General features: G+C 57.2%; 1 protein-coding gene across 6 annotated transcripts in view; it reads left to right on the top strand.

Annotated features, from left to right (window-relative positions):
• The window catches only part of HDAC5 (histone deacetylase 5), a 44,889-nt gene that overhangs the window by 11,238 nt on the left and 8,023 nt on the right, over nt 1-25,628 (top strand). For 2 of the 6 annotated variants that reach the window (XM_081029303.1, XM_081029304.1), the window contains exons 2-13: nt 3,645-3,854; nt 10,801-10,872; nt 20,988-21,247; nt 21,337-21,481; nt 21,588-21,702; nt 21,985-22,115; nt 22,247-22,393; nt 22,482-22,594; nt 22,874-23,005; nt 23,223-23,445; nt 24,402-24,613; nt 24,877-25,167. In XM_081029303.1, the coding sequence (XP_080885429.1) occupies nt 3,833-3,854; nt 10,801-10,872; nt 20,988-21,247; nt 21,337-21,481; nt 21,588-21,702; nt 21,985-22,115; nt 22,247-22,393; nt 22,482-22,594; nt 22,874-23,005; nt 23,223-23,445; nt 24,402-24,613; nt 24,877-25,167 (1,863 nt within the window). In that variant the 5' untranslated portion in view covers nt 3,645-3,832. Of the gene's footprint in view, nt 1-3,644; nt 3,855-10,797; nt 10,873-20,987; nt 21,248-21,336; nt 21,482-21,587; nt 21,703-21,984; nt 22,116-22,246; nt 22,394-22,481; nt 22,595-22,873; nt 23,006-23,222; nt 23,446-24,401; nt 24,614-24,876; nt 25,168-25,628 lie in introns of all 6 variants that reach the window. The other 4 variants (XM_081029301.1, XM_081029302.1, XM_081029305.1 and 1 more) reach the window with 3 other exon arrangements.

Below are 25,628 nucleotides of genomic sequence, written 5' to 3'. Positions count from 1 at the left end.
TTAATAATGAATTCTTCCTACTCACATCCCTTTGAGGAGGGATGTCTGGAGCACAGTATCAGGCTCAGCCAGCCTGCTGGAGGATGCAACTCCTGTTGGGGGGTGGGGGGGAGAGAGACTGCAAGTGGGGGGGAGCGATTCTTGGCATTTTTGGAACACTGTCATTTGCTCATGAATGAAAACCTGATGCAGCCCGTGAGGGGGCCTATTGTAGCCTGGAGCTGACTTGAGCTAATTAAACTTTCTCTGCCTTTCTTCTCCCCCACCCCACCTCACCCCAGCCCTGGCCCCAGCCCTTTCTTGAATGGGGACCCTGTCTGGTAGTGCTGGGGAGGGGGTATAGTTCTGCCTGAGGTTTCAGGGCAAACAGACCCAGTCTTCTGCCCTCTGCCTCCGCCTCCTCCCTCCCTCCCCTCTCACCCCTCCCCTTTTTTTTTTTCTAGAAATAGCAGCCTCCTCCATCTGGCTTGTGCAGATGCCTGGAGCTGCGTCTGAGCAGACAAACAGAAATGGGCCGATCGCAAAAATGAATTTGTCAGCCTGGTGCCTTTTTCCTCCCGTTACCCTCCCCCTTCTCTTAGTCTGAGGCTGGGACATCCAAGTCAGCTACCCCTCATGGCTCTGGTAATCTTGGGCTTCTGGTGGCCCCGCTTGGGAAAGGTGAAGGAAGCAGTTGGAGGCTGGGGACAGTGGTCACAGTCCCACGGCCACAGTCGAGAGGGATCAAAAAGACAGGTCCTTTGCGCCTTTGGGTGGGATATATGGGCTTTAGCTTTCTGATGATGTCTTTGGGGGCAGATCTCAGATTATGAGCAACCTCAGGTTCACGGGATTTGGTTCAGACAGCTCAGCTAGCTGCCTGTAACCTGGGGAGGGGACCCCGGCCACAGTGCTCAGGACTTGGGCCTGCCTCCAGCAGGGCCAGAGCTGGTGTGTTTGGAGAAGCTGCCAGGTGGTGCTGGAGTCCAGGTTCCAGAACGGCCCTCAAAGGGACACCTGACTCCACAGGAATTCCGAGGGAGCTATTTGAGAGATCCCTGCTGTAAACTTGTGGCCTTTGGGGCATTGCATTGCTCCGTGTCTCCGCTGCTTGTCTCACCTTCTCTTCCCACCCTCTGCCAGAGTTTTTAATTGCTCATGAATGGGGTAGGGGGTGTCCCCCTAGTGTTTTTGCCCTACAACTCCCGGCTTAGCCATGAGCTTGTAGGGTGAGATGCTTCCCTCATTCCTCGCCCTATCATCCTGGCTGGAGGTGGGAGGTGGGGTTGGATCCTAGAGTGGAATAGGGGTCTGACGGGAAGAGAGAGTTGACAGGGGGTAGGCCAGGACCCTGGGGTCTGCCTACTTAGGAAGTCAAGGAAGCCAGGCTGGCTGCTCACTGGTTTGCCATCCAAGTGTTTAGTCATTCAGGAGTCACATAGCACTTGGTCCCCAACTTCCCACCAAGACCCTCGTATAACAGTAGTCAGTGAGTTTCTCTGGTGGAAGAGGGACCAAATAGCTCAGGTTTTAGCCATCATGCTTCCCTTTTCCTCTTCATGCCCCAACCTAGACAGGAATCTGCACGTGTCTTGATCAAACGCTTTGTTTCCCAGGGAAGCCCCTGTTGTCTGCGGAGGCTAGCTCGGGGTGTTGGCAGACACTCTTTGCAGGTGGACAGGCCCAGGGGTCCTGCTGCGTCCTGCAGGGTGGGGAGGAGTCCTGAGCCCATGGGAGTTCTAGGAGCCCCTCCCTTCTTCTTCCCAGAGGGTGAGGATGATGGTGGCTCACGGCTGATCTTGACTTAGTTTTTGTGCTGTTGAGGCTCTTCTCTGCCCCTTCAGAGTTCCCTGCTGTGGAGATGCCTTTTACTCCCGTGTTTTCCTGAAGATAAGACCGGGTCTTGTATTAAGGTTTACTCCAAAAGATGCATTAGGGCTTATGTTCAGGGGATGTCCTCCTGAAAAATCATGCTAGGGCTTATTTTCTGGTTAGGTCTTATTTTCAGGGAAACACGGTAGGGAGATGGGCTGGGCCGTTTGGGCTGCTGGGAATCGTGGGAATTTCTGAAGCTGTGTTCCCCAGCCCACGGAAAAGGGTGTGAGCGGGACTAGGCGCCAGCCCCGGGTGGGCACGGACTGGGCCTGGGCTGAGCTGCCTGCCCACGCGCGCCCTGCCAGGGCACCAACAGCCCCACCTGCTGCATTCCTGAACTTGGCCCCAGCCCTGCACAGCCTCTTTTGTCCTTGCCCCACACCTGTGCCTGTGCCTGGGGGGAGTCATTCAGCCCCTTCGCTGCCTCCTCCCACCTCCCCCGTCTGAGTGCACCTTTATCCAGCCACAGCGTCCAGACCCTGTGGGTGAGAGCAAGGGGCAAGTAGGCCTAGGAAGACTTGAGGTTTTCCTAGTGTGTGTGCGTGCATGGTGTGTGTGTGTATTCTTGTGTCCCTGCCATGGCTGACTCCAAGACTACTCAGCTGCCTTTGGACCCCACCCCTGGGAATCCTTGATGAGAAATGCAAGGCTTACTAAGAATTTATGCTGCCAGGAGGTGGGGCTGTCCAGGGGGCAGAGCTGATTGCCTTTTCTTGGATGGGGGAGCAGAGTTAGGGCTTAAACACCCAGCTCCTCAGCCGCATCTGAAAGCCTCCTGGTACCTTGCTTTCACTGGGTATTGGAGGGCTTGCCTTCCTTTGGAAGAAAATGAATGAGATCATGTCTGGGCAGGGTCGTGGACTGTTTAGGGATGGGCCCAGGTGGGTGCTGTGTAGTGCCTGAGGCTTGAGGACTAGCTCTGGGGCTGGAGGAGTGGGCACAGGCTGGCAAACTCATGGTCATTTAATAGTGGGACATCTTCCATGTGCCCCGCTAGGCCTGTTGATGCCTTTGCACAAACTGGAAGAAAGTGTGCCTTATTCTGGGTGGACTCTGCCTGGGTGACCCATAGCTTGGGAGGCAGAGCACAAGTTGGATTTCAGAGCTTGCGCAGGGTACAACCTGTACAATATAGACACAAAGCCCTGGGCTTGGGCCGTAGGCCCCAGTCTGGGGGGCACTGCAGGTAGAGTGAATGTCTCTGCCTTTCCAAATTCCTGGAAACAGCATGGGTTATGGGTAGAAGAGGGGTGATTGCCCTCTTGCCCTGACCCGTTGTTAAATGGGGGAGAGCAAAACAGAAGCACATGGCATTTTGAGAGTTGGTGGCACAGGAGCAGAGAGTAGGGAGGACATGCCACTCATCTGAGAGCACCAGCTCCGACCGCTGGGGCTGGGTCACCAGGGACGCCCGGTCAGCCCTGCATCTCCCCACTGCCTCAGACGTAGCTCAGAAGCCTCCCTGCACTTTCTCCTTTGCGCACACCCAGTCCCACATAGGGCACCTTCAGGAGTCTGTAAGGTCTCCCCCCTGGCAGTGGGCACCGTCGCCTGAAAAGGAGTTTGTTTGGGTGTGACTACTGTAGCCTTTTCCCTTCCCTTGAGTGCTGGCAGCCTCCCCAGTTAGAGAGAGAAGAAACCAGAGTTTGGTCCAGTGCTGCCGATTCCCTCTGTGCCCCTGGGCAGGTGTCACTCCTCTTCCCCAGGTGTAAACTGACAAGCTCTGAGGTCTCCTTCATCTCGCAGATGCCTGAGTTGGGGGCCTCTAACCCTGCTCCATCTCTCCCCAGGAATGCCGTTCTGAGTGCCTGACTGCCTCGCCCCGAAGGATGGCCTCGGATGGGCATTAGAGGCACAGCGGCCCCGGGCTCCTGTCCCGTCCTCTGTCTGTTATCGTCTGTCTCTCTTGACACCAGCGCAGCTCCACCCCCTCCCGTCCCAGCCCCCAACGCCAGCTTCCTGCAGGCCCAGAGCCGGCATGAACTCTCCCACCGAGTCGGGTAAGAGCTGGGAGGCCAGAGAAGGGCACCGTGGGGTGGCTTTGGCTACAGTGGGCTATGTGGAGACCTTCAGGGTCCGAACTGTAAGGGAACAAGGGTGTCAGGAGTACAAAGGGACAGAGGTGAACCTGAAGTTATTGATCGTAGGGTCTACCTGGGAATTGATGGTCGGCAGTCTGGCCTGGTCCTGGAGGGCATGAGTCCAACTCTGTCCCCACGCCTGCCCTCTCAACTCATGGGCCTTCAGTTCCAGCTCTGCCTTGCCCTGTTCGCCAGGACAGACAATCCTGAGGTGAAGGGAGGTGTGGATCCCTGAGTCTCTGGGCGGTCCAGGGAGATTGTTGGAAGAAGTTCCCTACAATAGCTGAATGCCTAGTTTCCTCTTTGTGGTGGTGGTTCTCTTCCTGGTAGAGTGTTTCTCTGTGTTCCATGCACTTTTCTAAGTGGAGGTTTGTAGGGCCTTGGGCCTTGGCCTGTGTTGGGGGTGTGTGGTATTGGGGTGCAGGTGTGACATGTCCGTAGAAGAGCCTTGGCTCTCTCCTTTGAGTCAGGTATAATACCCCTTCTCCTCTTAGGCTCTGGACGTGGTGGATTCCTAATTTGGGGTCTTTGACTCTAAGATTTTCTATTCTCTGCTCCTAGGAGCCTGCCTCGTGTTGCTAGAAATAGTCTCTGGGTGGGACTCCAGGCAGCTTCTGTGTGGGTGGGTCTGGGTGTCTGCCCGTGAGGATGTGTCCAAATGGCCTGAGCTGGACCCTCAGGACTGTCCCAGGAGGGTCATGGGTCAGTGTGGTCAGAGTAATAACTGCCTTCTCTCCTTGTCGCTGCTTCTGCACAGTCTTAAAGGGTCAGAGTCCATCTTGCTCAACTTTAACCCCCCACAGCCTATCCTGTCCCTCACATCTTTTTCTGTAGGGGTGGAGGGATAGTTTTCCTTCTTTTAGAGATAGAGAAACTAGGGCCTAGAGGTAAAAAGCCATTTGTAGGAGAACAGAAGCAGCATCAGGGCGGCATCCTGCCATCTCCTTCTCCCTCATCAGTTTGCTGGACGTGATGCTTCTGTTGTGGGGTCCCGGTGCTGGCGATAAGTGGAAGGCACCCTGACCAGGGTCTTGGGGGTCCAGCAGACTCAGAGAACCTGGAAGCTAGTGGGGTTGTTTAGTTTGTGCCATTCATTTTGGTCAAGGATGTGCCTGCCCCCTCCCCTTTCCCTTTCCAGCATGACAGGCCCAGGGCACAGGCTGCGGGCAGAGTAGAGTGCCAGCGGGAGAAGGCTGGGCTCCTGAGACTTACCAAGTCAGCTCGGCCTTATGAGCCCCCTCCTGCACGGGTTGTGCTTCTCTCTCAGATCTCCTGCCTCTGCCTTGCCTTCATGCAACCTGTAGGGGCTGTGCCAGGTGTAGGACAGGGAGAGGTCTTTGTGACTCCAGTGCTGGAGGCTGGGCTGGCGAGCTCTGACTTTCTGCCTCCTCCTCTGAGGTTGGGCTGGTGAAGGGAGAGAAGAGGCCTGCTGGGTTGTCATCAGTCCCTTGCCCATCTCAGTTGGACACTGCTTCTAGCAGGGTCGGTTAGGCCCAGCAGTAGTGCCAACTACTCCTTTCCTTTGAGCTACTACACTGACCTGTCCAGGAGCCACCTCCAGTCACATCAGGCCTGGGGTCTAACCCAGGGCCAAGGGAACAGAAGCTGCCCAGAGACATCCATTGGCAGCTTTGGGATTTTATTCCCTTAAGTGAAAGGCTAGAATAATCAACCTCGGATAGATGAAGTCACTGGGTGGTCTGTCCAGATGCTGGTGGTCCCAGGACCCCTTGCAGCCACTTCTGCCGGGAATGTTGTAGTAGCTGGGGGCGTCCACCAGCGCCGGAGGCAGGCAGCCTTGGAGCAGCTGCTGAGCCTGGCCCGGGAGGCCTCCTGAGTGGGGTCAACAGAACTGGCTGCGCCTCCTGGCCAGCTTTCCAACTCCCCCCAGTAGGGGGAGATGCTGTCTTTTAGTGTTTGGGAAGGAGGGAGAGAAAGAGGGAGCCAGAGACTGGGGACCTCGTTTTAGGAAGGTGGAGAGACCTCAGAACTGGGGACATTGCTTGGAGCAGTCCCCTGAGGCCCTTCCTACCGAGTTTTCTTGGGGCTCTGGGACTGGCTCTCCCATTTGTGGAGTTAGAGCTGCTCAGGGGGACAGCCACCTCCACATCTCATCCTCTTCAAGGCGCCCAGCATCTGCTATTCCCAGAGCTCAGGGTGGCAACTGGGCTGGGGATGTGGGTCCCCGGCGCCAGGCAGAAGCCTGGATACCAAGCCTGGATACCAGGCAGAAGCCTTTGGACTCCACGGAAGTAAAATGAAACCATGAATTGTAGGTGGAGCATGCGCGTGTCCACTTCACCCGTGGACACCCAGCAGAGAGGACCAGGACGAGCATGGGTCCCGGGGCTGGGGAGAGAGACGGGAACGATGAGAATGGTCAGTCCCCAGGGCCTGGGGGTCCTGGCCCCTGAGCACCTCCCACCCTCTCCCTAATCCCTGAAGACTCACTTCTTTTTCCTTAAGGCACAGAACAGCCCTGTTCCCGGGTTCCCTTCAATTTCTCGGAACAGGAGCTTTCCTGTTTGATAACTTCTTGCTGAGTATCCCCCACATGCGAGAGAATCTTAGCTTGGTCTGTGGGGAAATGGAAGAAAACTAGAAGGTGGTCCATCCCTGCCCTCATAAGCACATAGGTTAGTAAGAGAGGAGGGTGTGCTGAGTGAGGGGCAGCAGGTGGAGACTCAGAGCAGTGCACTTCTGGGGCTTACCCCTCCTTCCCAGGGAGTGGGAGCTGATCGACTTACCTCTGGGCTGGGCCAAACGCCAGCATTTGACCTGATTTGCCTCTTTTGCAGTCCTGGGTACAGGCAGAGGCCATTGGTGGGACTGCCTGCTTCCCTGAGGACGCCACTCGCGGGTGTCTGGCAAAAGGGGGATTAAGGAGTTAGGCTTTCTTTATTTTTCTGGAGCTGATCACCTCTGCTCCCCTCAGTGGGATTGAAGGACTGGCGGAGTATGTCTCCTGCCTGGGTTTGGCCCGACCCGGTTGGAAGAGCTGCCCTGGGACCTGTGACCTAGGCCTGCTCTGGCCACGGCTCTGTCCTCTATGCCACTGCCCAGAGGAGAGGGCATGAGTGAGGCCAGTCTGGATGGCGACAGGGCTCCAGGAGGAGGCGGCCACGTTCCTCATCCCCAGCGTGGGAGGGAGACAAGCTTCATGACAACAGCCGCCTGCCCAGCACCTCCCAGCACACTCCACACTTTCTCTCCTTCTCTTTCCCAGGAGGGAGGGAGGGAGCAAGGGCAGCTGCCCCCTCCTTTCTGGGTGACCAGAGAAACTGGGGCATGGGCATGGGGTGGAGCCAGGAACCTCGGCGTCCTGCCTCCCAGCCTTGGGCTCAGGCTCTGTCTCTGAGCCCCTGGGGAAGGCGGGCAGCCAGCCCTGAGGAGGAGAAAGTGGGTCAGTGCCAGCGTGGGCCGGGGGTCCGGGAAGTAGACTGCTGGTGTCCCTTGTCCACTTAGGTGCCACTTGGTGCATTTCTGTGCTCACTTCAGCTTGGGTTCTGCTCCACCTCTTCTTCCCTGCTCCATCATTTCAAAGGGATTCAAGGCTCAGAATGGGACGGTGGGAGGAGGCAGGGTCAACCCTGAGAGAGTGTGGAAGATGCCAAAGTAGGTGTTTACGTTTTTCCTGGACTTGGTTTCAAATGAGAGGGTTCAGCCAGCACCTAGCATGGGACCTGGCACATGGCAGCTCCCAGGCGATGCCGACGGGCTCCAGCATGACTGGGCTTAAAGCGCAGGAGAGAACTGAAGGGCAGGCAGGCCGATGTCTCCGGGGCCCCAGAGAAGCTGGCACCCCACACTCCACCCGGGATGTTCCTGGGCCAGCCCTTGGCATTCATACTGTGCACAAGGCAGACATGCTTTCTTTTTTTTGGTCAGGCCCCATCCCAGCCTTTTGGGCCCAGGAAATGGGAGCCTGGAGGAGCCCCCAGGAGCCAACATGGGGTTCCCCTCTTCCAGATATAGGGGGTTAGAAGACCTGAGCCCAGCCTCCGCAGGAAGGAGCAAAGTCACTGTGGGTGGGAGGGGATGGTACCGGCTGCGAATGAGGCTCGTGTGCCCCATGCGCGGTGGGTGCTCTGTAAGGTTTGTGGGATGACACGTGGGGTTGTTGGATGACTGAGGATGGAGAAGAGACGTGAACTACGAGAAGAGAGGGGCTAGAAAACAGGAAGGATGAAGATTAGACATTAGGAGATCTCGTTGCGTCAGCTGAATCTCAGAAGTAAAGAAAGACACTTGTCCCTACCCCAGGCATCCTCTCTTATTCCCCTGGAGGATTCGGGGAACTGCACTGAGGATAGTCTGGCTGTCTGATACTTTGCTTCCCACATCATGCTGTTACTGGAAATTGCAACAGTGCTGGGTACTGCCCCAAGCCCCTGGCTTTGGCCACCTCTGGCTGTCAGTCTCCTGGGTGCTCCCATCTTCCCTAAGCAGAGAGTTCTCTTCCTTTAAGTTTCTGGACACGCTAGGCTCTGCTTCGAGTCATTGTAACAGGTGACTTCCTCTCCTCCAGAACAGGGCTCCCCTTCCTTACTGGCTTGTGCCTGGGGCAGACAGAGAGAACCAGGACAGGGCTAGCCAGCCCTTCCGGTTGCTCCTAGCTTGGGTGGGTGGAGTACTGAGCTGGGAGGGGCTGCTGGCCCCAGCTTTCTGGGCTCCCTTGAATCTGCTGCCTATCACCCCACTGAGGGGACCTTGGCCTTCCATTCCCCTCCCCTTCAGAGAGCCTGGTTGGCCAGGAGGTTGGGGCTGGGAATGGTGAACAAGGTCCCCAGACCTATCCTGAAGTGTCCACCCACTCCAGACCCCTGTGAGCGCCCTGCTTCATCACCATTTTTCTAGAGTTTGCCCTGGCTGAGAAGCTGAGGCTACAGATCTTTGTTTAGGTCCTGTACCCCCCCATCCCATCCCCAAATATGCATCTTGCCAGCCAGTCTACAGCCTGGGAAAGCCCACCTCTGCCACCTCCCCCATCCATAAGCTCTCCCACCTGAGGGCAGGAGGCACCTTTGTCATCCCTGGCTGGCAGAAGTCGGCTGGGAAGATGGGCTTCAGGAGCCACCGCCACTGTGTCCTTGGTTGGCCAGCTCCTCCCAGGCTCCTGACAAGAGGGTGAGGTCATCCGGTCCAGGGAGAGGACAGGTGTCCCTGGCTCCATGCCTGCACTTGGGGGCAAGAAGGGGCCAGGAGGGGGCTCCAAAATAGCAACTGTGACATCAGGAAGGGGGAGGGGGACACAGACCCAGGAATAACCAGGCTATTAAAAGGCTCCAGTGAGGTCAGGGGGCCAAGTGGGATCTCTGTATCAGTGGGAGGCACAGCCTGAGGAGAAGGGACGGGCCAGCAGTGGGCTGGGTAGGTGGGTATCACCAGTCGTCATGGGGCACCGGCCCTAGGTCCTAGCAGGGCCCCAGGAGCAGGGGTTCCTCTGCCAGGCCTGCGGCTGGTGGGGAACAGCCGGATGCTGTCAGCCTCTTGACTGTTCTTAGAGGGGTTCCAACCTCAAGTCTGTTCCTACTGGGGGGTCATTGTACCTGTTAAAGGAAATGTTGGGGCAGTTTCATGTACTCCCATGTGCAGGAGGCAGTGGGCTGTGGTGACAGAGCTCAGACATCCCAGTCCTACCATTTAAGTAGCTGTATGATGTAGGGTGAGTGACTTCATCTCTCTGTGCCTCAGTTTCCTTGTGTGCACCTGTCTCTTGAGCTCATCATACAGACTAAATGTATATGCTGCTCTTAGCATTACACCTGGCGCACTGCCAGGGAAGAGCTCCCTGTGCTCTGAGAATGGGCAGGTGCTCCCTGGTTCCCTTCTGGGGGTGAAGCCTGTCCAGGAAGAGTCTCCTGCCCCCTGGAGGGAAGCGGAGCAGCCTCTGGAGGTGACTGCCATTTAGCTGCTGCTCAGGGGTCTCCCTGCTGATTGAGGGGGTCGGGAGGCACCTCCCAACTCAGGGAGGGCAGAAGTTAAATAAACCCATTTTGGCTGCTAGAAGGACTCCAAGGAAAATACAAGGTTAGGGCCAGGTGGCCCTGTCTGCCACTCTTCTCGCAGACCCTTCGGGTTCCTTTACCTGTCCTGGATGGCGAGAGAGAAGATAGAGGATGGAATCTGTTTTTTTGGTTTCCAGCCCCTCTCCAGCTCTGGTGCTGCTCCCAGATGCATGGGGACTCTGGCTGTGCCCTTCCACATCCCAGCCGCTGGCCATGGGCTCTGTGGCCTTGGCCCTGAGTGCAGGCCCTCCCCTGTTCCCATCCCCCTGCCTGGCGCTTCCTCCTGGGGTGGAGCTCGCCTCCCCCCATGGGGCCTCCGCCAGGCCTGGGCTCCTGGCAGCCCGCTCCACCTATTTATAGACAGGGCCCTCCCCCAACTGCTATTTCAGTCTCCTGCCAGCTGCCGGAGGCTCATTCGGGAAGGAGGAGCAGGGAGCCAGGCCCAGAGCTGTCACCCAGCGCTGGGAGGGAGGGAACACAGAGCCCGCCTGCCTGCTGAGCTCCCCTTCCTGTCCCCCAAGTGCTCAGCCATACCGCAGCTCCTGGGAGCTGGGGACAGGCTGGCGGTGGGATGCCCTTCTAGGAGAGAGGGGGGCCTGTAGCTCGTGGGCCTTCTGGCTCCTCCTGCTGCCAGGAGTGCCCAGGCCGGATGAGGCACCTCCCCACAGCACGGGTCCCAGCAGCAGGGGCCTGAGGGAGCCCCTGAGCAGTGAGGGCCCCGCCCGCCTCACCACTTTCCCTCTGGCCGACTCCCGCCTCTGGCGGCCCCCTCCCTGGCATGCTGCTGGTGCCCAAGGCTCAGGGGCTCGTGGAGATGCTGCAGACCATCTATGAGACAGAATCCTATTTCTCAGCAGATGGGATGTCAGCCCGGGAACCATCCTTGGAAATCCTTCCTCGGACCCCTCTACACGGCATCCCTGTGGCAGGTAAGTACCTCAGTGTCCCTGCCTGCTGTCTGCCATTGGGCACCCAGGGCTTGAGCATTTGGCTCTGAGCCTTGCCCAGATGGGGTCCTGCTTAGATCTCTCTGGGGGGCTTTGTGTTGAGAATATGGCAGTCAGTGGAGCCGCGCTCACTGAGGTGGGTTTTCCTGCCTTTTCTCCAGCAGCACTCGGCTACATCCCTTCAAGTCCCCTTTGGCCCCCGGCAGGGTCCGTATCAGCTGCTGGGGGCTGTGGATGGCTAGAGAATCCTGGCGTAGTTGGCACTGTGGTCAGAGGGGAGGAAGTGGGTCGGTGACCTGTCTCCAGGCTGCCCGCCCCCCAGGTCTGGGCAAGAGAAGAAGCCATAGCTGAGTGTCCACAACAGTAAAGACCTCCTCTGGCTGGGTTCTGAGGGGCAGAGCGTCCAGTGCAGTGATTTCTGCAAGTCCCCAGTCTGGAGTCCCCTGGGAATGAGATATCTGGCAAGGAGGCTTGTGCAGTTGTGGTAGAGTTAGGCAGAGGCTAGCAGCTGAGCTGTCAGGGACCTTTGCTGCCTTAGCTCTTAGCTCCCCCATATGTCTCCTTTCCCGAGGCCTTGGTTTATTCCCATGTCATCAGGGCAAAGAAGTGTCTTCATATGGGCATGTGGACCCTCTTAGCCCTGCCACCTTCACAGCAGGGACTTTTTTGGCTCTTGGCTGGGGGTGGGGTCCCCCAGAGCTGGGCCACTCCCTCCCTCCTTCCCTCCCAGGAACCTGTTGCCAGCATCAGGCCTTTCTGGCACAGCCTCCCCACCAGGCCGGCACCACAAGATGCTTCTTCGAGGGAGGGGCCTATTGGATTCATGCCCACTTGGCCCCTCCTGGCAGTGGCTTGGCACTTGGGTGCGGATGTCTGTATGTGTATGTGTATGGATGTGTATGGGAAGTCTTTGACTCTGGATACGTGGGTGTGGGTCCCAAGCTTTGAACTGGAAGGTGGGAGCTGTGATTTGGCTTGAAACCGTCCAGGGATAAGGTTGCAGCTGGACTGGGACGTGTCAGAGGAAGAATGTTTTCGGAAGATTTGGAAAACCTTTGGAACAAGGCCTGCCGTCTGCCTGGGCATGGATGCCCATGTAGTCTCCTAGGGAAGGGGCATAACCCTGGGGACCAGCCCTGGGACGGGATGTAAACATCTGGAGCTGCTCTAGCCCTCGTCTAGTTGAGTCTGCAGCTCCAGCTAAAGACCCTGCCTGCTGGTCCCTGCTCCAAAGCCTCTAGGAGTCAAGGTCGTCTCTTGGAAAGCAAAGGACTGACTGTGCAGAGCATCTGCTTGGGGGCAGCTCTGCCCCATTTGGCAGATGCCCTATCAGCCCACCCACCCTGCCTTGTTCCCGCTGTCCCTTGCCTCCCAGCAGCCCCTGGCAGTTGGCCTGAAGTTTCTTCCTCAGCATGTTCTCTCATCTTCTTTCAAGTTAGGCTCCAGGATTCCTGCAGGATGGAACCCTGCTGCCCCCATCCCTTCCCTAAGGCTGCCTGGTCCCTGTCCCGTCCCTCCCCCCGCCCAACATACACACACTGCCTAGCTTTCTGAGTGGTAGCGTGGTCCATGCCGGCAGGAGGGAGGCGTGAGTCACCTCAGCAGCTCGGGGAGAGGGCTAAGAATGTTCCCCCCTGCGCAACTCTGATGCTGTGTCTGTGACGTGGCTGGGGACAGATATAGGCCTGAGCTTGGCTGCCTTGTTTTTTTTTTTTTGGACTCTGGAATGTAAATAGATGTTTCAAATAGAAACACTTTAACCTTTGGGTTAAAAAAAAATCTACCCTGGATAAACACGGCCATGAGGGCCCAGGCAGCCTGGTTTCCCCCACCCCCCACCATCTCTTGTTCAGTCTCCAGACAGGATGCTGAAGCCTGTGGCTATAAAAACAGGTGTCCAGGGACGCTTCTTGAGCGGTATGTGCCACCAGGCTCTGCATGTGAGTGCTTAGGGAACAGGGGCTTTCCAGGATGGACTGTCTACTCCATCCAGCAGCAAGTGTTTGGAACCCTGTTTTCGGGGCGTCCTTTGCTCTCTGGGCTAACTTGTTCATGGCCATTCCCAGCATTAGCACAGTGCCTGGCACATGGGTGAGTGAGCCATGCTAGAGGGGCTGGCATCAAGGGCTGACGGCAGGATGCCTGGGCTCTATTCTGGGTGAGCACATATGGTGAATGGCCCCAGCGAGTAAGCCAGAGCCTTGGCAGATGGAGCCCATGAGGGTTGCGGGTCACTCTGCTATTCCTGCTTGAGGCAGGGGACACATCACAGCTTCCACTAGGGACATCCTAGGTCTTCCTTGATGGCTCCCCCACAACGACCCAGCACACAGTGTGGACTCCCTCATCCAGGCCTGGTCCTGGTGTGGGGAGCCCAGGAGCTTGGACTCTGGTGTGGGATTCCCCAGGACGCAGTGCTGGGGGATTTCCTGCCTCCCTTCTGTGGGCCTGGATTCCCCTCTGGCCTGGATTAGGCCGAGCTGAGGCTGGGGCAACGTTCAGGGCATTATAAGCAGGCGTGGAGGAGGAGTCTCCATTCCCCAGTGAGGGAGGTTGGGAATCCTGCTTGTGCCAGGAAGGGATACTCTAGATGTTGGGGAGTGCTATTGGGTTGGAGTTTGGTATTGGGGTTTCCCCTGGATGTTCTTATTCACGTTCTTCAGACCATTCCAAGCTTGGCTGGAGGTGTGGGGGTGTAGGTGTAGGGTGTGGAGAGGGTAGGAAGGGTGAGACTATGGTGGGAAGAGAACCAATATTATAGTGTACTGAGTGCCAGGGTATCAAGTGCTTTCCTTACCATAGCTCTTCTAGGACGGTATTAATAGCCATGTTTTATAATTGAGAAGGATCAGAGAGGTTAAGGAACTTGCCCAAGGTCACAGAGTAAGTGACAGCTGGGATTTGAACTCAGATCTCTGTGTAGGGCCACTGCCAACCGACATAAGAGCCCCTTTGTGCAAATTTTCAAAAGGTGGCCCTTCTTCTGGGTGGATATATCCTCATGCCAGAGTGCATGGCTTAGCAATTGGAACATGGGCTGGATTTCAGTCCCCAACTTGCCCCTTCAGTCAGGTGCCCTTGAGCAGTACACAACCTGCACAACCTTATGTGGTAGACGTGTCTTTGTGCCTCCAAAGTTTGTGTGTCTAGAGAACAGAGACCAGTCTGGCCTTGGGGATGCTCTTAAGGATTCTGAGAGGAGACTGTTTTCTATAAATACTGGGGACCACTTGGTCAGCTGTTTTCCTTCCTGCAGGAACAGAGTTGCACACCCCGTCTCATTCAGATGGCCTCCCTTGCCCCCATCTCCTCCTACCTCATACCCTCTTCTTGTTTTTGAGCCCCTCAGCTGTCCCTTCGCTGCTCCACAGCTGCCAGACAGGAAATCAGATGAACTGTCCACACACACAGCTGTAACAGCTGTCAGGCTGGCGGCAGACATGAGTGCAGCCAGCCCGGGACACTGTGAGAAAGTAGTTCTTAAAAGTTTCAGTTGCGTCAGAATTACTGAGGGAATATATTAAAATGCAGGTTCCCAAGCCTTGTCTCCCCAGCCCCGGTTTGGATTCTGTAGGGCTGTCCAGGAACCAGCATTTTAACACAGCTCAGGTGATTCTGATAGGAGTAGACGCAGACCATGCTTGGAGTAATGGCTCTTTGGACAGGGGTCCTGAGGCCTGGCAGCCTGACACCAGTGGGTGTCACTAGCATCCCTGCAAGGCCTCAGTGGCTTTGGGACTCTTGGGAGGGAGGGAGGCTGTCGCCCCAGAGAGAGTCAAATCCAGCTCCTAGCAGCCTGGCAGTCTGAAGAGGGAGGACGTCTTCAGACGCTGGGGAACAGGTGGCTAAACCCGAGCTGGGGTGGGGGGTTATGGCAAGAGGCCAGCTGGGCAGGTGGGCAGGCCACTCTGCAGGACGTTCAGGTCTGGGTTGTGCCCTGGGGCCCCTGCCGTCCACCCCAGGTGTGGAGTGAACAGTCCCAGCAACAGCTGCAGACTTTGAATGCTTAGCGTGGTGCCCATGGGTTTCCTGGACGGCGAGGCTGAGAGAAGTGATGCTACTTCTCCCCCACGTAGTAACCCCGAGTCAATGATAAATTCCATCTTCACCAGTGAGAGATGCTCTGTGCCTTCCACTAGGGCTCTGCCCCGCCGCGGCTTACGGTCCTTCAGAGGCATGGTGTACCTCAAGGTTTCTGGGCGTTCTGTTCACTTGGCCCCTTTCTCCCTTGGGCTCCTGACCTCCGGTGTTCTGGGGGCCCTGAGATCCCTGGATCCTTAATCCAGAGTTTGGCTTCTTGCTCCATCTCTCGTTAAATTCAGGAGCAGCCCTCAAGGTCTCTTCTGTTTTTTAGCGGGAAGCAGAGAGAACCAGAAGAGCTGGTGCTAAGCGCTGGCTCCTGCGCCTCATTTCCAGGTGATGCTGGACAATCTCTTCCGTCTCTGACCTCGCTGTCCTCCTCTGTCAACTGGGGAAATTGAATTGCTGATTTGCAGGCCCTTCCTGCACTGACATTTAAGAGTCTCTGAAGTCAGTTTCGTGTTCCTTCTGCCTTGTGAGAAAAGGGGCCCAGGAAGAAGTGGGAATAGTATTGGGGAGAGAAGTGTCACCTGCAGTGGGCACAGTCAAGTTAGATACCCGGGAAGACTTTCTGACTGCTCGGAGCTTGGGCCCCCGAGAGCAGGGACCAAAACTCACGCTTGTCTGTGCTAAGTAATGCTTTTGAGGGACAGGAGGGATTCCTCCTCCGTGGGCTGAGCCACAGAGGACAGAGTGGCCTTTCTTGGAGTTAGCGAGGCAAGACAGTCGCTGTTGGGAGGAGGCTGTTCCCAGAGATTCCTTCTGCAGCCTTGGGATCCAGCCGCTGGCCACTCCAGCTTGTGCTGTGTGGGGCCCACAGGAAGGGCTTTGATTGGGACAGGACCACAGAGTGACACTCCAGCTTGTGCTGTGTGGGGCAGTCTGACATGAAAGAGCTAAGGCCTTACTCTGGCAGAGGCCTGAGCCTGCTTCCTTAGTGTTCAGGCCGTCTATGAACTTGGCTCCACGTAATTCTAAGTGTTTTATTTCGTGCACTGTAGAAACATTCTGAGAAGTGGTGCATAGGCTTCACTAGATTGCCACAGGGGTCCAGGACACAACTGTCAGGAGCCTTTCATAATAGCCTGACTTGCGCCTCCTGAGATCTCAGACCCTGTGCCAAGCTGTTCTGCATGTGTTACTTTCCTGAGCTCGACAGCTCTGGGAGGTAGGTGCTGTTCTTACTCCCATTTCACAGATGCCTGCACGGAACACAGGGAGGTGCTCGGTGCCTTGCCCTAGGAAGTGGGGGAGCCTGACCTGAACCCCGGCATTCTCTTACTCCAGAGCCCTTGCTCTTAACCATGATGAGATGTGTGTTCACTTGTGTTACATGAGGCGTTGTGAAAATTGCTAGGTGAGAGTCATCCCCAGCTTGCACATGTAGAAATACCATCTGAATTGTGGTAGAACCTGTTGAGCCTAAATTGGCCTCATTAATCACGTAAGAGCACAGAAATAGATCATGGGAAACCGTCTTTGGTGGGGAGGGGTCATTAGCGTCATGGGGAGGAGTGTAAAATGCTGCTCCCCGCCTCCTTCCAAAATCCCTCAAGGCCAGGAAAGGGACAAGAGCCTTTTCCCATTCTCCAGAGGGACAGAACAAGGTCATTAGGTACTGACTACTGTACCTAAGGAAGGTGCTGACTATTGAGGGAGCTCCTGAGGGCATGGGTGCTGGTGGAAGGCACTGCCCTCCAGGGTGGGTTGCTGGCCGGTTGGTGTCCAGATGGGCCAGTTGTCCGATTCTGGTGTGCAGTGAGCACCTGGGATGCCCGTGTTGGAGCCAGGCTGCACAGGCGAGTATTCAGAGGCAGCCTGCTCGAGCTGGAAGTCAGGACGCCTGCCTTTAAGTCTCTGCGACTTAGCTGGTGGGGTCATCTGTGATTCCTCGTCTGTGTAACCGTGGGGCTAAAACATGATCTCAAAGGCCCCTTTCATCCTCACCCCTCTTTTGTTAGGGTGGCTCCTCAGATCTAGGGCTTACTTTCAGAGGCCTCATTTTTGTCCTTGGCATTTCAAACAGCTTAATGTACCCCTCCCTCATGCTTGTAAGTACCCTCGGTCTTCCTCCTTCCCAGCCTTCTGGCTGATAGTTCCTGGGAGCAGGATCTTTGTAGAGCCAAGTGTTAAGCTTTTTAGGTCTGCTGGGCAGGTCCACACACTGTGCCGCCCCCCTCCCTCCAGGGCTTTTCCAAGGGGAATTAAAGCTACCATTTCCCTGTTGCCAGTGTTTGGGTCACAGGGATTCTGGAGTTGGGGACTTCTCTAAGAAAAGGCTGGGAGCTGGGGCATGGCTTGCAGTGTGTTCAGAGCGGGAAGGCTTGGTCTTGCTCTTGGGCAGCTAGATCTATTTTTTATTTTGAACCCTTATTCCCAAAAGTGCTGCTAAAACCTGCTTCTCTTGTCCTAGAGCCGCTTGTGTGCTAGGGGGCAGTGTCCCTTTGCCTGGACACTCCTTTTAGTCTAAGGCTGTGCTGGCATTTGTCCCAGAGGTTGCCCCCTCAGCGCCCGCGTCCTCTCCCTCCAAGGAGCCAGGCTATCCCTGGTTGTGCTGCCCAGAGAATCTGCTAGGGGAGCCCCTGCTGGGCTGAGGGGTTCATGGAGAGTCAGGAGGCCCAGCTGGATGGGAAGTGTCACTAAGATGTCACCACCACTGCCCAGTGGTGCCCATAGGTTGGCTCCTTCTGAGCCAGAGGCTGGTATGTGTGTGGCCACTGTGATGTAGAAGTTCTCGGCCCTGCCCAGCCGCTGCCTGGGCCGGGCTTCTCATGCAGTGTTGGTGAGGCCTGCAGAAGGCCAGAGACAGGATGGTGTTCTGCTTGTTCCTAAGGCCACCACTCCCAGGAGGAAGGGTCCGAGTCCCCAGGGTCCAGCAGCGTCTGGAGCAGGGTAGACAGCACTTCTGTCTTCCTCCTGCAGGAGATCACTGTGTTGGCTGTCTGGCTTGCTTTCTGTTACCTACAGCTCTCTGTCAGGAAGCATGGGGGTCAGGGGAGGACCCAGGGCCTTGCACCTCTGCGTGACTACTCCCCTGGCCTTCCAGTGGGCTCTTGGCTAGTGAGTTGACAGCCTGTTCTCTAAGGGAACAGTGTCCTTCTTCCCACTCTCTTCCCTTTCTAGAGATCCTCTCACCTTTCTAGTTCCCCTAAATCGAGAGCTTCCTCTCATTAAACACCCATTTCCCCTTCCAGGTGCTTGATTCTAATGGCAGTCACTGCCCCCTGCTCTGCTCATGCCAAGCTGGCAGAGGACACAGATCCTCGAGGGGGTGCAAGGCCAGCCAGACTCTAGGTTTTGTGCCCAGCAGACTATATTCAGGAGCTCTGGGCGTCTCCCCTCCCCTTTCCCTGACTCCAGCTGCCCAGCTTTGCCCCCTTCCATCTTGGAGGGAGCCAGGTTACTACCTGGCAGACCCGTGGGGTGCTGTATCCTGTGCAGGCCCCACAGGGCCTGCAGATTAATATTCTCCAGTCGCCCGTGCTTCCTGCTTGCGTGGGAACATGCTGTGTGGCAGAACCCGCTGGCTGCCCCGCCACCTGCATACCAATGGGGCTGCAGCTCTCACTGCAGCACAGGGAGACATGGCAGCTGTGCGGAAAGCCTGGTGGGAGAGTCCCCTCAGCCGAGCCCATGCCCTCTCTGCAGGGCTCCTGCAAGGGAAGCCTGCACTACTGGTGGCAGTTCCATCCGGAGCAGGATTATCTGCTGGGAGCCAGGAGTGCTTGGACCCCTGCCCTTCCCTGGGCGGGCGGGCGACGGCTGGCATCTGGTTCCTACAGCCCCGGCACTGCTGGGAGCAGCAGGTTGAAGCCTGTCCACCTCTTGGCTGAGCCATCCTAGTGCCCTGGGCCAAGCCAGCCTTGCCTAGGAAGAGAGAACTCTCCAAGCGGCTTGGGGTCTTGCTGAGCATTTCCTGCGCCGGGGAGACCTCTGGTTGGCTGCTGGCGCCTTGGTGCCTCCCTGCTTTGTACCCTAGATGGTGCCAGTCATCTCCCAAAAGGCCCTTGGCGGTTTCCAAGGGTCTGTCCTCCTGGTGCTGGGACAGGACATGGGTTGGAAAAAAAAGTGGGTGGGTAGGTGGGTGAGTGTGTGTGTGTGTGTGTGTGTGTGTGTGTGTGTGTGTGTGTGTAGCCCCACCCTCTTGGCCACATCTGGCCACTCCTGCAGATGTGGCTCTGGCCTTCTGGCCGCAGAGTCGTCAGTGTGGCTGGCCGACAAACCACAGAGGAATGTGCCGAGCAGCTCTGGGGGGAAAAGGGGCTGGTGGGGACTGAGAGAGACATTCTGCTCAGGCTTTACCTCCCCACCCCCACCTCCAGTGGGTCCCAGAGGCTATATTCACGCACAAGGGTAGCACAGCCTTGGCCTTCAGCGTGCCTAGCCCCTGCCTTGGTTACATTCTTTCAGTGCAGCCTCTCTGGAGAAATCCATGCCCACACTGCACAGGGTGTGGGAAGCTCTCTTAGCTCAGCCCTTCGCCCCTTCTCTGCTCCCTCTCTACTCCTGATGAGGGTGGAGGGACGGAGGCCTTGGCAGGGGCCTGCTCACGAGGGCAGGAGACACTGGCAAACATCCGATGTTGGGGTCCTTTCCTCTCTAGGCCCAGGCTGGAGTGGGCCACCTTGCCATAGGAAATTCTTCCCAGCTCCCTGTGACCTCCTTGGGCTGGAGTGAGGCAAGTGAGGGCTTTCTTTGGAGAAAGAAATGGAAAAGAAACAAGATGGATTACCCCTGCCTCTCTCACTTCCTCCTTCCCAGGCAGTGGGTAGCCTGCCTTCCCCTTCCTGCTGGCGTCAGGAGGCTTTGTGGGGTGTGGGTTGGGTTTGGGGCTCCTTGCTTAGCGTGGTGTTTGCCTAGTTGCCTTGGCAACCAGAGGGCATTGGTGGGAAGTGACATTCAGTGACCAGAGGACTGTGTACAGGGATCAAGAGGTGGAGACCCATCCTTCCCATTGGAACCTTTTGCCACTCCCTGGGCCCCTCAGCCCATTGTCCACATGCGGGCCTGGACCCAGTGTCTTGGGAGCCAGCAGGCCCCTTGGCCCTGTTCCCCTTCCCGGCGGGTTGTCCCTGGGACTGTAGTTCTGAGATCTCTGCTCTGTTCCAGCCCCCCTTGCTGTTACCCTTCTTCCTGTCTGATTCCCTTTCCTTTCCTGTCTCCTCCTCCCACCTCCTCTCTGCGCCTGCCCTCCCATTCTCTCATTCCCCCTCCCCCTAGGCACAGCTGCTGTTTGGCTCACTCTATATATAGCGGCATTTTCAGGGTAATTACAATAAAACTGTTGAAAGGAGATAATCCAGCAAAGGAAGCGAGTCTGACTCCCAGCCTCCCCCCCTGTTTTGGTGCAGCTCTGCACTCCCTTTCCCTGAGGCCTCCTGCTTCCCCCCCATTCCTGTAACCTCTCCAATGGGGGCCAGAGTAAAGGGGAGGGGGTGGGGATGTCCAGAGGGTCCCCAAAGGCCTCTCCTGGGTTTACTGAGGTCTCTGGCTGCCACCCCCATCAGTTCTAGAAAGGAGCTCTGTGCCTCAATTTCCCTTCTAATATAGGCTTCTTGGCGGGGAGTGTGTGGTGTTGAGAGGTAGGGGAGGAGGTTACAGGAAGGATAGTGGTTACAAGCATAGCATTTGGATTCACATCTTGGTTTATCTATCACCTGGCAGTATGTCTTTGGTCATGTTACCTAAACCTCTCGAAACCTGTTTCCTCAACAGTAAAGTAATTCGTATAAAATATCCAGTGGTAACTATTAATGACAGTAGTACGTGCTGAGCACTCAGAATCTTCCAGGTCCTACGCTTCATGCTTATGTATCTTTTCTTATTGAAGTTCATGGCTTCGACCTCATTTAATTAAGGCAGAAGGCTGTATCCTCAGAGCAGAGGGATTTGATTTCCCCCACCCTCTGTTCCCTTTTTGTCTGGTAGCCCTGTCCGGTGGCTCCAGTATGGCCACCAGGGCCTAGTGGGGTCTGGGATTGGGCCCCCTGACCCCTTCCTGTCTTTTTTTCTGGCAGTGGAGGTGAAGCCGGTGCTGCCAGGAGCCATGCCCAGCTCCATGGGGGGCGGGGGTGGAGGCAGCCCCAGCCCTGTGGAGCTGCGGGGTGCTCTGGCAGGCCCTGTGGACCCCGCGCTGCGGGAGCAGCAACTGCAGCAGGAGCTCCTGGCACTCAAGCAGCAGCAGCAGCTGCAGAAGCAGCTCCTGTTTGCCGAGTTCCAGAAACAGCATGACCACCTGACACGGCAGCATGAGGTCCAGCTGCAGAAGCACCTCAAGGTGAGCGAGGGGGGTGTGGGGGGTGCCACCCAGACCTCCGACCCCCGCCCGGACCTGGCTCACCCTCTCCTCCCCACATGTCTCTGCAGCAGCAGCAAGAGATGCTGGCAGCCAAGAGGCAGCAGGAGCTGGAGCAGCAGCGGCAGCGGGAGCAGCAGCGGCAGGAGGAGCTGGAGAAGCAGCGGCTGGAGCAGCAGCTGCTTATCCTGCGGAACAAGGAGAAGAGCAAAGAGAGTAAGGCCTGGGGCCGCCTAGGGCCAGCCAGCACTCCTGCCCCCGCCACCCCCAGCTGTGGGGTCCTGGCCCCAAGCACCCAGGTCAGCTGTGCCTTCTCCTGCAGGTGCCATCGCCAGCACTGAGGTGAAGCTGAGGCTCCAGGAATTCCTCCTGTCGAAGTCAAAGGAGCCCACGCCAGGCGGCCTCAACCATTCCCTCCCACAGCATCCCAAATGCTGGTAATAGCTCTGGCCGGCGTGGGTCACAGAGGTGCTTTGCTCAGGTGCTGTCTGGCTACAGGCTGCCAAGGAGTTCCTGGTCTGCATCCATATACAGGCCCTGCAACCTCTCCTTGGAGAGGAGACTCCCACCCCTGGTTTCTCTACTTGCTTCCTTTCCCAGGATTCCTTTCCTATCCCTGCATGCAGTGGATATTTTGTAATTGAAGATTGCTAGGTGGCAGATCCAGCTTTCTGGGTGATAACCTAGATCTGACTTCTATCCTCTCTCCACACCCCCAGGGGAGCCCACCATGCTTCTTTGGACCAGAGTTCCCCTCCCCAGAGTGGCCCCCCTGGGACACCTCCCTCCTACAAACTGCCTTTGCTTGGGCCCTATGACAGCCGCGATGACTTCCCCCTCCGCAAAACTGGTGAGTGAGTCCCAGCCTGGCCTCCCAGAATGTGGCTCCTGGGAGACAGAGGTGGGAATGGAGAAGTGCTGGGCTGTAGGTGTGTGCCCCTTTGTGTGGACATGTCTGAGCCTCAGCTTCCTTCTCCCCAGCCTCTGAACCCAACTTGAAAGTGCGTTCAAGGCTAAAGCAGAAGGTGGCTGAGCGGAGAAGCAGTCCCCTTCTGCGTCGCAAGGATGGGACCGTCATTAGCACCTTTAAGAAGAGAGCTGTTGAGATCACAGGGGCCGGGCCTGGGGGTAAGGGCTCTTCTCCTGTCCCTGTTCTGAGGATCTGGGAGTAGGGGTGGCTCCAAGCAGGCCCAGGTGACAGCCACTTCTCCTGTAGTGTCGTCAGTGTGTAACAGCGCGCCAGGCTCCGGCCCCAGCTCTCCCAACAGCTCCCACAGCACCATCGCTGAGAACGGCTTTACTGGCTCGGTCCCCAACATCCCCACCGAGGTATCGGCCTGCCAGGGCGGGGCGGGCGGGCCAGAGCTGCTCCTCTTCCCTTGGAAGAAAGAAGGCAGCTCCTTCCAGGCTGTCCCGCTGACAGTGCCCAGCAGGGACCTCTCTGCCTGCGTGGACAGGCTGCAGGGACCTGTGGCCACCATATGGGATATGCCCCTTGGGCCCCTGAAGGGCTGTGGGGAGCGGGGCACCATTTAGAGCCCTTGGCCTCGGCCTCAGGTGGCCCCCCTTTGCCTGTGCTCATGCCTGTCTTTCCCGACTGCTCCCCAGATGCTCCCCCAGCACCGGGCCCTCCCTCTGGACAGCTCCCCCAACCAGTTCAGCCTCTACACGTCTCCCTCTCTGCCCAACATCTCCCTAGGGCTACAGGCCACGGTCACTGTCACCAACTCACACCTCACCGTAAGTCTAGCCGCATACCGTGTTCTTCCTCTGGTGTGGACGACTTTGGTCCTGGAAGCCCCCAGCTGGGGCTGTTGTCCTCCCAAGGCCCTGAGGGAGATCAGATGGCCCTCCCTAGAGTGGGGGGTAGGGAGGGATGCTGGTCCAAAGTTGGCAGGACTTGGGGCAGTCAGTATAAGCCCCGCCCTCAACCTCGGTCTGCCGTCCCCATCCACAGGCCTCCCCGAAGCTGTCGACGCAGCAGGAGGCCGAGAGGCAGGCCCTCCAATCCCTGCGGCAGGGTGGTGCACTGACGGGCAAGGTCATGAGCACATCGTCCATCCCTGGATGCCTGCTGGGCGTGGCGCTGGAGGGCGATTCGAGTCCCCACGGACACGCCTCTCTGCTGCAGCACGTGCTACTGCTGGAGCAGGCCCGGCAGCAGAGCACCCTCATCGCTGGTGAGTGGCCCGGCAGCTGGGCCAGGAAATGAGGGTCAGGCCGCGCTTCTGGGGCTCAGGGCAGGCCTGTCAGGGAGAAGCAGCCCTGTCACAGCTCTCCTCAGTGGCATCGTTGATTTATTCCACAATCTCCAGACATGCTGAGTACCTACAACTTGCCAGGCACTGTTCTCGATAACATCTGTTGCCACGATGGAGCTTGTATTCCAGAACAGCGCTGTCCAGTAGAAATATAACACATGCCGCATGTGTAGTTGAAAGTCGTCTAGTAGCCACATTAAAAAATGTAAAAAGGAACAGATGAAATTAATTTTAATAACATTTAACTCCGTATATCTAGAATATTATCATTTCAACATATAATCAATATAAAGAGTTATCAATGAGATATTTTACTTTGTGTATCATCCTGTCTTTGAAATCCAGTGTGTATTTCACACAGAGAGCACGTCTCAATTTAGGCCACATTTCAAGTGCTTAGTAGTCACGTGTGGCTGGCAGCCATGGGATTGGACAGCACAGCTTTGGACGGTCAGCCCTTTAGTAGCCAATGGCATCAGAAGAGGTTCTGCTTAAAAGACACGGATCCTGGCCACCAGGCTCCCAGCCTGCTGGGATCCATGTCCATGGTCAGGCAGGTCTTGTTGTAGTTGGGGCGTCATTGTTCACTCACATGGAGGGCCTGAGACCATGTACAGTCATAAGTGCATCGAAGGGAGAGAATGGACCATCTAGAAAGGCTTGCTGGAGGGCGCTGGCTCTGAGCTGTGAGACGGTTCCGCTGTGGGGAGGAGAAAGAATGGGGCTCAGGTTTGGGGGCAGGGTGTTCCAGGCCCCTCCAAGGTTTTTCCTGAGTGTGTAGGTGGCGGTGTGTAGGAGGTGGAGAGTCTCTTGAGTGGGACGGGGTTACCTGGTGCCATGACAGTGATGGTTGCTCCACTCCTCCCACCCTACAGTGCCACTCCATGGGCATTCCCCACTGGTGACAGGTGAACGAGTGGCCACCAGCATGCGGACAGTGGGCAAGCTCCCAAGGCACCGGCCCCTCAGCCGCACTCAGTCCTCACCGCTCCCCCAGAGCCCCCAGGCCCTGCAGCAGCTGGTCATGCAGCAACAGCACCAGCAGTTCCTGGAGAAGCAGAAGCAGCAGCAGCTCCAGCTGGGCAAGGTGAGCTGGGAGAAACGAATGTGCTGGGCTCTGCTGGCGGCAGGACCAGGCTGGCAGAAAGGGAGTGGAGCTGACATTCCAGGCCAGTCCCCGGGCCGCGTCTGCTCTGAGGAGCTACCTTGCCTTTTCCTAATTCACACAGATGCTCTTTATGGGCTGCCTGGCTGCCTGGGAGAGGGGAGGGAAGAGCTGACCCTCCTGGGCCACAGGCTGCACGGCTGCTCCCCTTCCCAGCTGCTGCGCCCCCTCTGCTCTGCTCCCAGATCCTCACCAAGACCGGGGAGCTGCCACGACAGCCCACCACCCACCCCGAGGAGACCGAAGAGGAGCTGACGGAGCAGCAGGAGGCCTTGCTGGGGGAGGGCGCCCTGACCATCCCCAGAGAAGGCTCCACAGAGAGTGAGAGCACACAGGAAGACCTGGAGGAGGAAGAAGGGGAGGAAGAGGAGGAGGAGGAGGAGGAGGAGGACTGCATCCAGGTCAAGGACGAGCAGGGCGAGAGTGGCGCCGAGGAGGGCCCCGACTTGGCGGAGTCCGGTGCTGGCTACAAAAAGGTGCTGCTCCCCGCCCCCGGCCACCCTCGCCTTGCCCTCACCCCAGTCTGCAGTTTCCCGGAAGCGCAGGGCAGCTTTCTGAAGAGAGCAGAGGGAATAGGAAAGAGACGAGGGGCTGGGGAAGGCGGGGAGCTGCTTGTGGGTCTCAGTGCTGTCTGCCACCCCTTCGCGCGTCTGTGACTGCCCCCGCCTCGCTGCTCGTGTATGTGTACGTGTATGTGGCTGTGTGTGTATCTGCATCTCTGCCTGCATTAGGGCCGGTTGTGTGTCGGTCTCAGTGCGTGCATATGCGTGTGTGTACACACACGCCCCTGCTGTTACTACCGTCTGCCCTGCGCCTAGCACGTACTCCATTCATTGCGGACACAGCCGAGCCCTCTGGGCCTGACTCATTCCGCCCCCTCCCACACCCCCATCCCTCTTACCTCAGTGCTACTCTGGCATGACTCATCACTGCCCCC

This window comes from Rhinolophus hipposideros (assembly GCF_964194185.1).
Source record: "Rhinolophus hipposideros genome assembly, chromosome: 20".
Taxonomy (NCBI): domain Eukaryota; kingdom Metazoa; phylum Chordata; class Mammalia; order Chiroptera; family Rhinolophidae; genus Rhinolophus; species Rhinolophus hipposideros.
The sequence above is the reverse complement of the archived record's forward strand: the minus strand, read 5'-3'. Positions and strand labels throughout refer to the sequence as shown.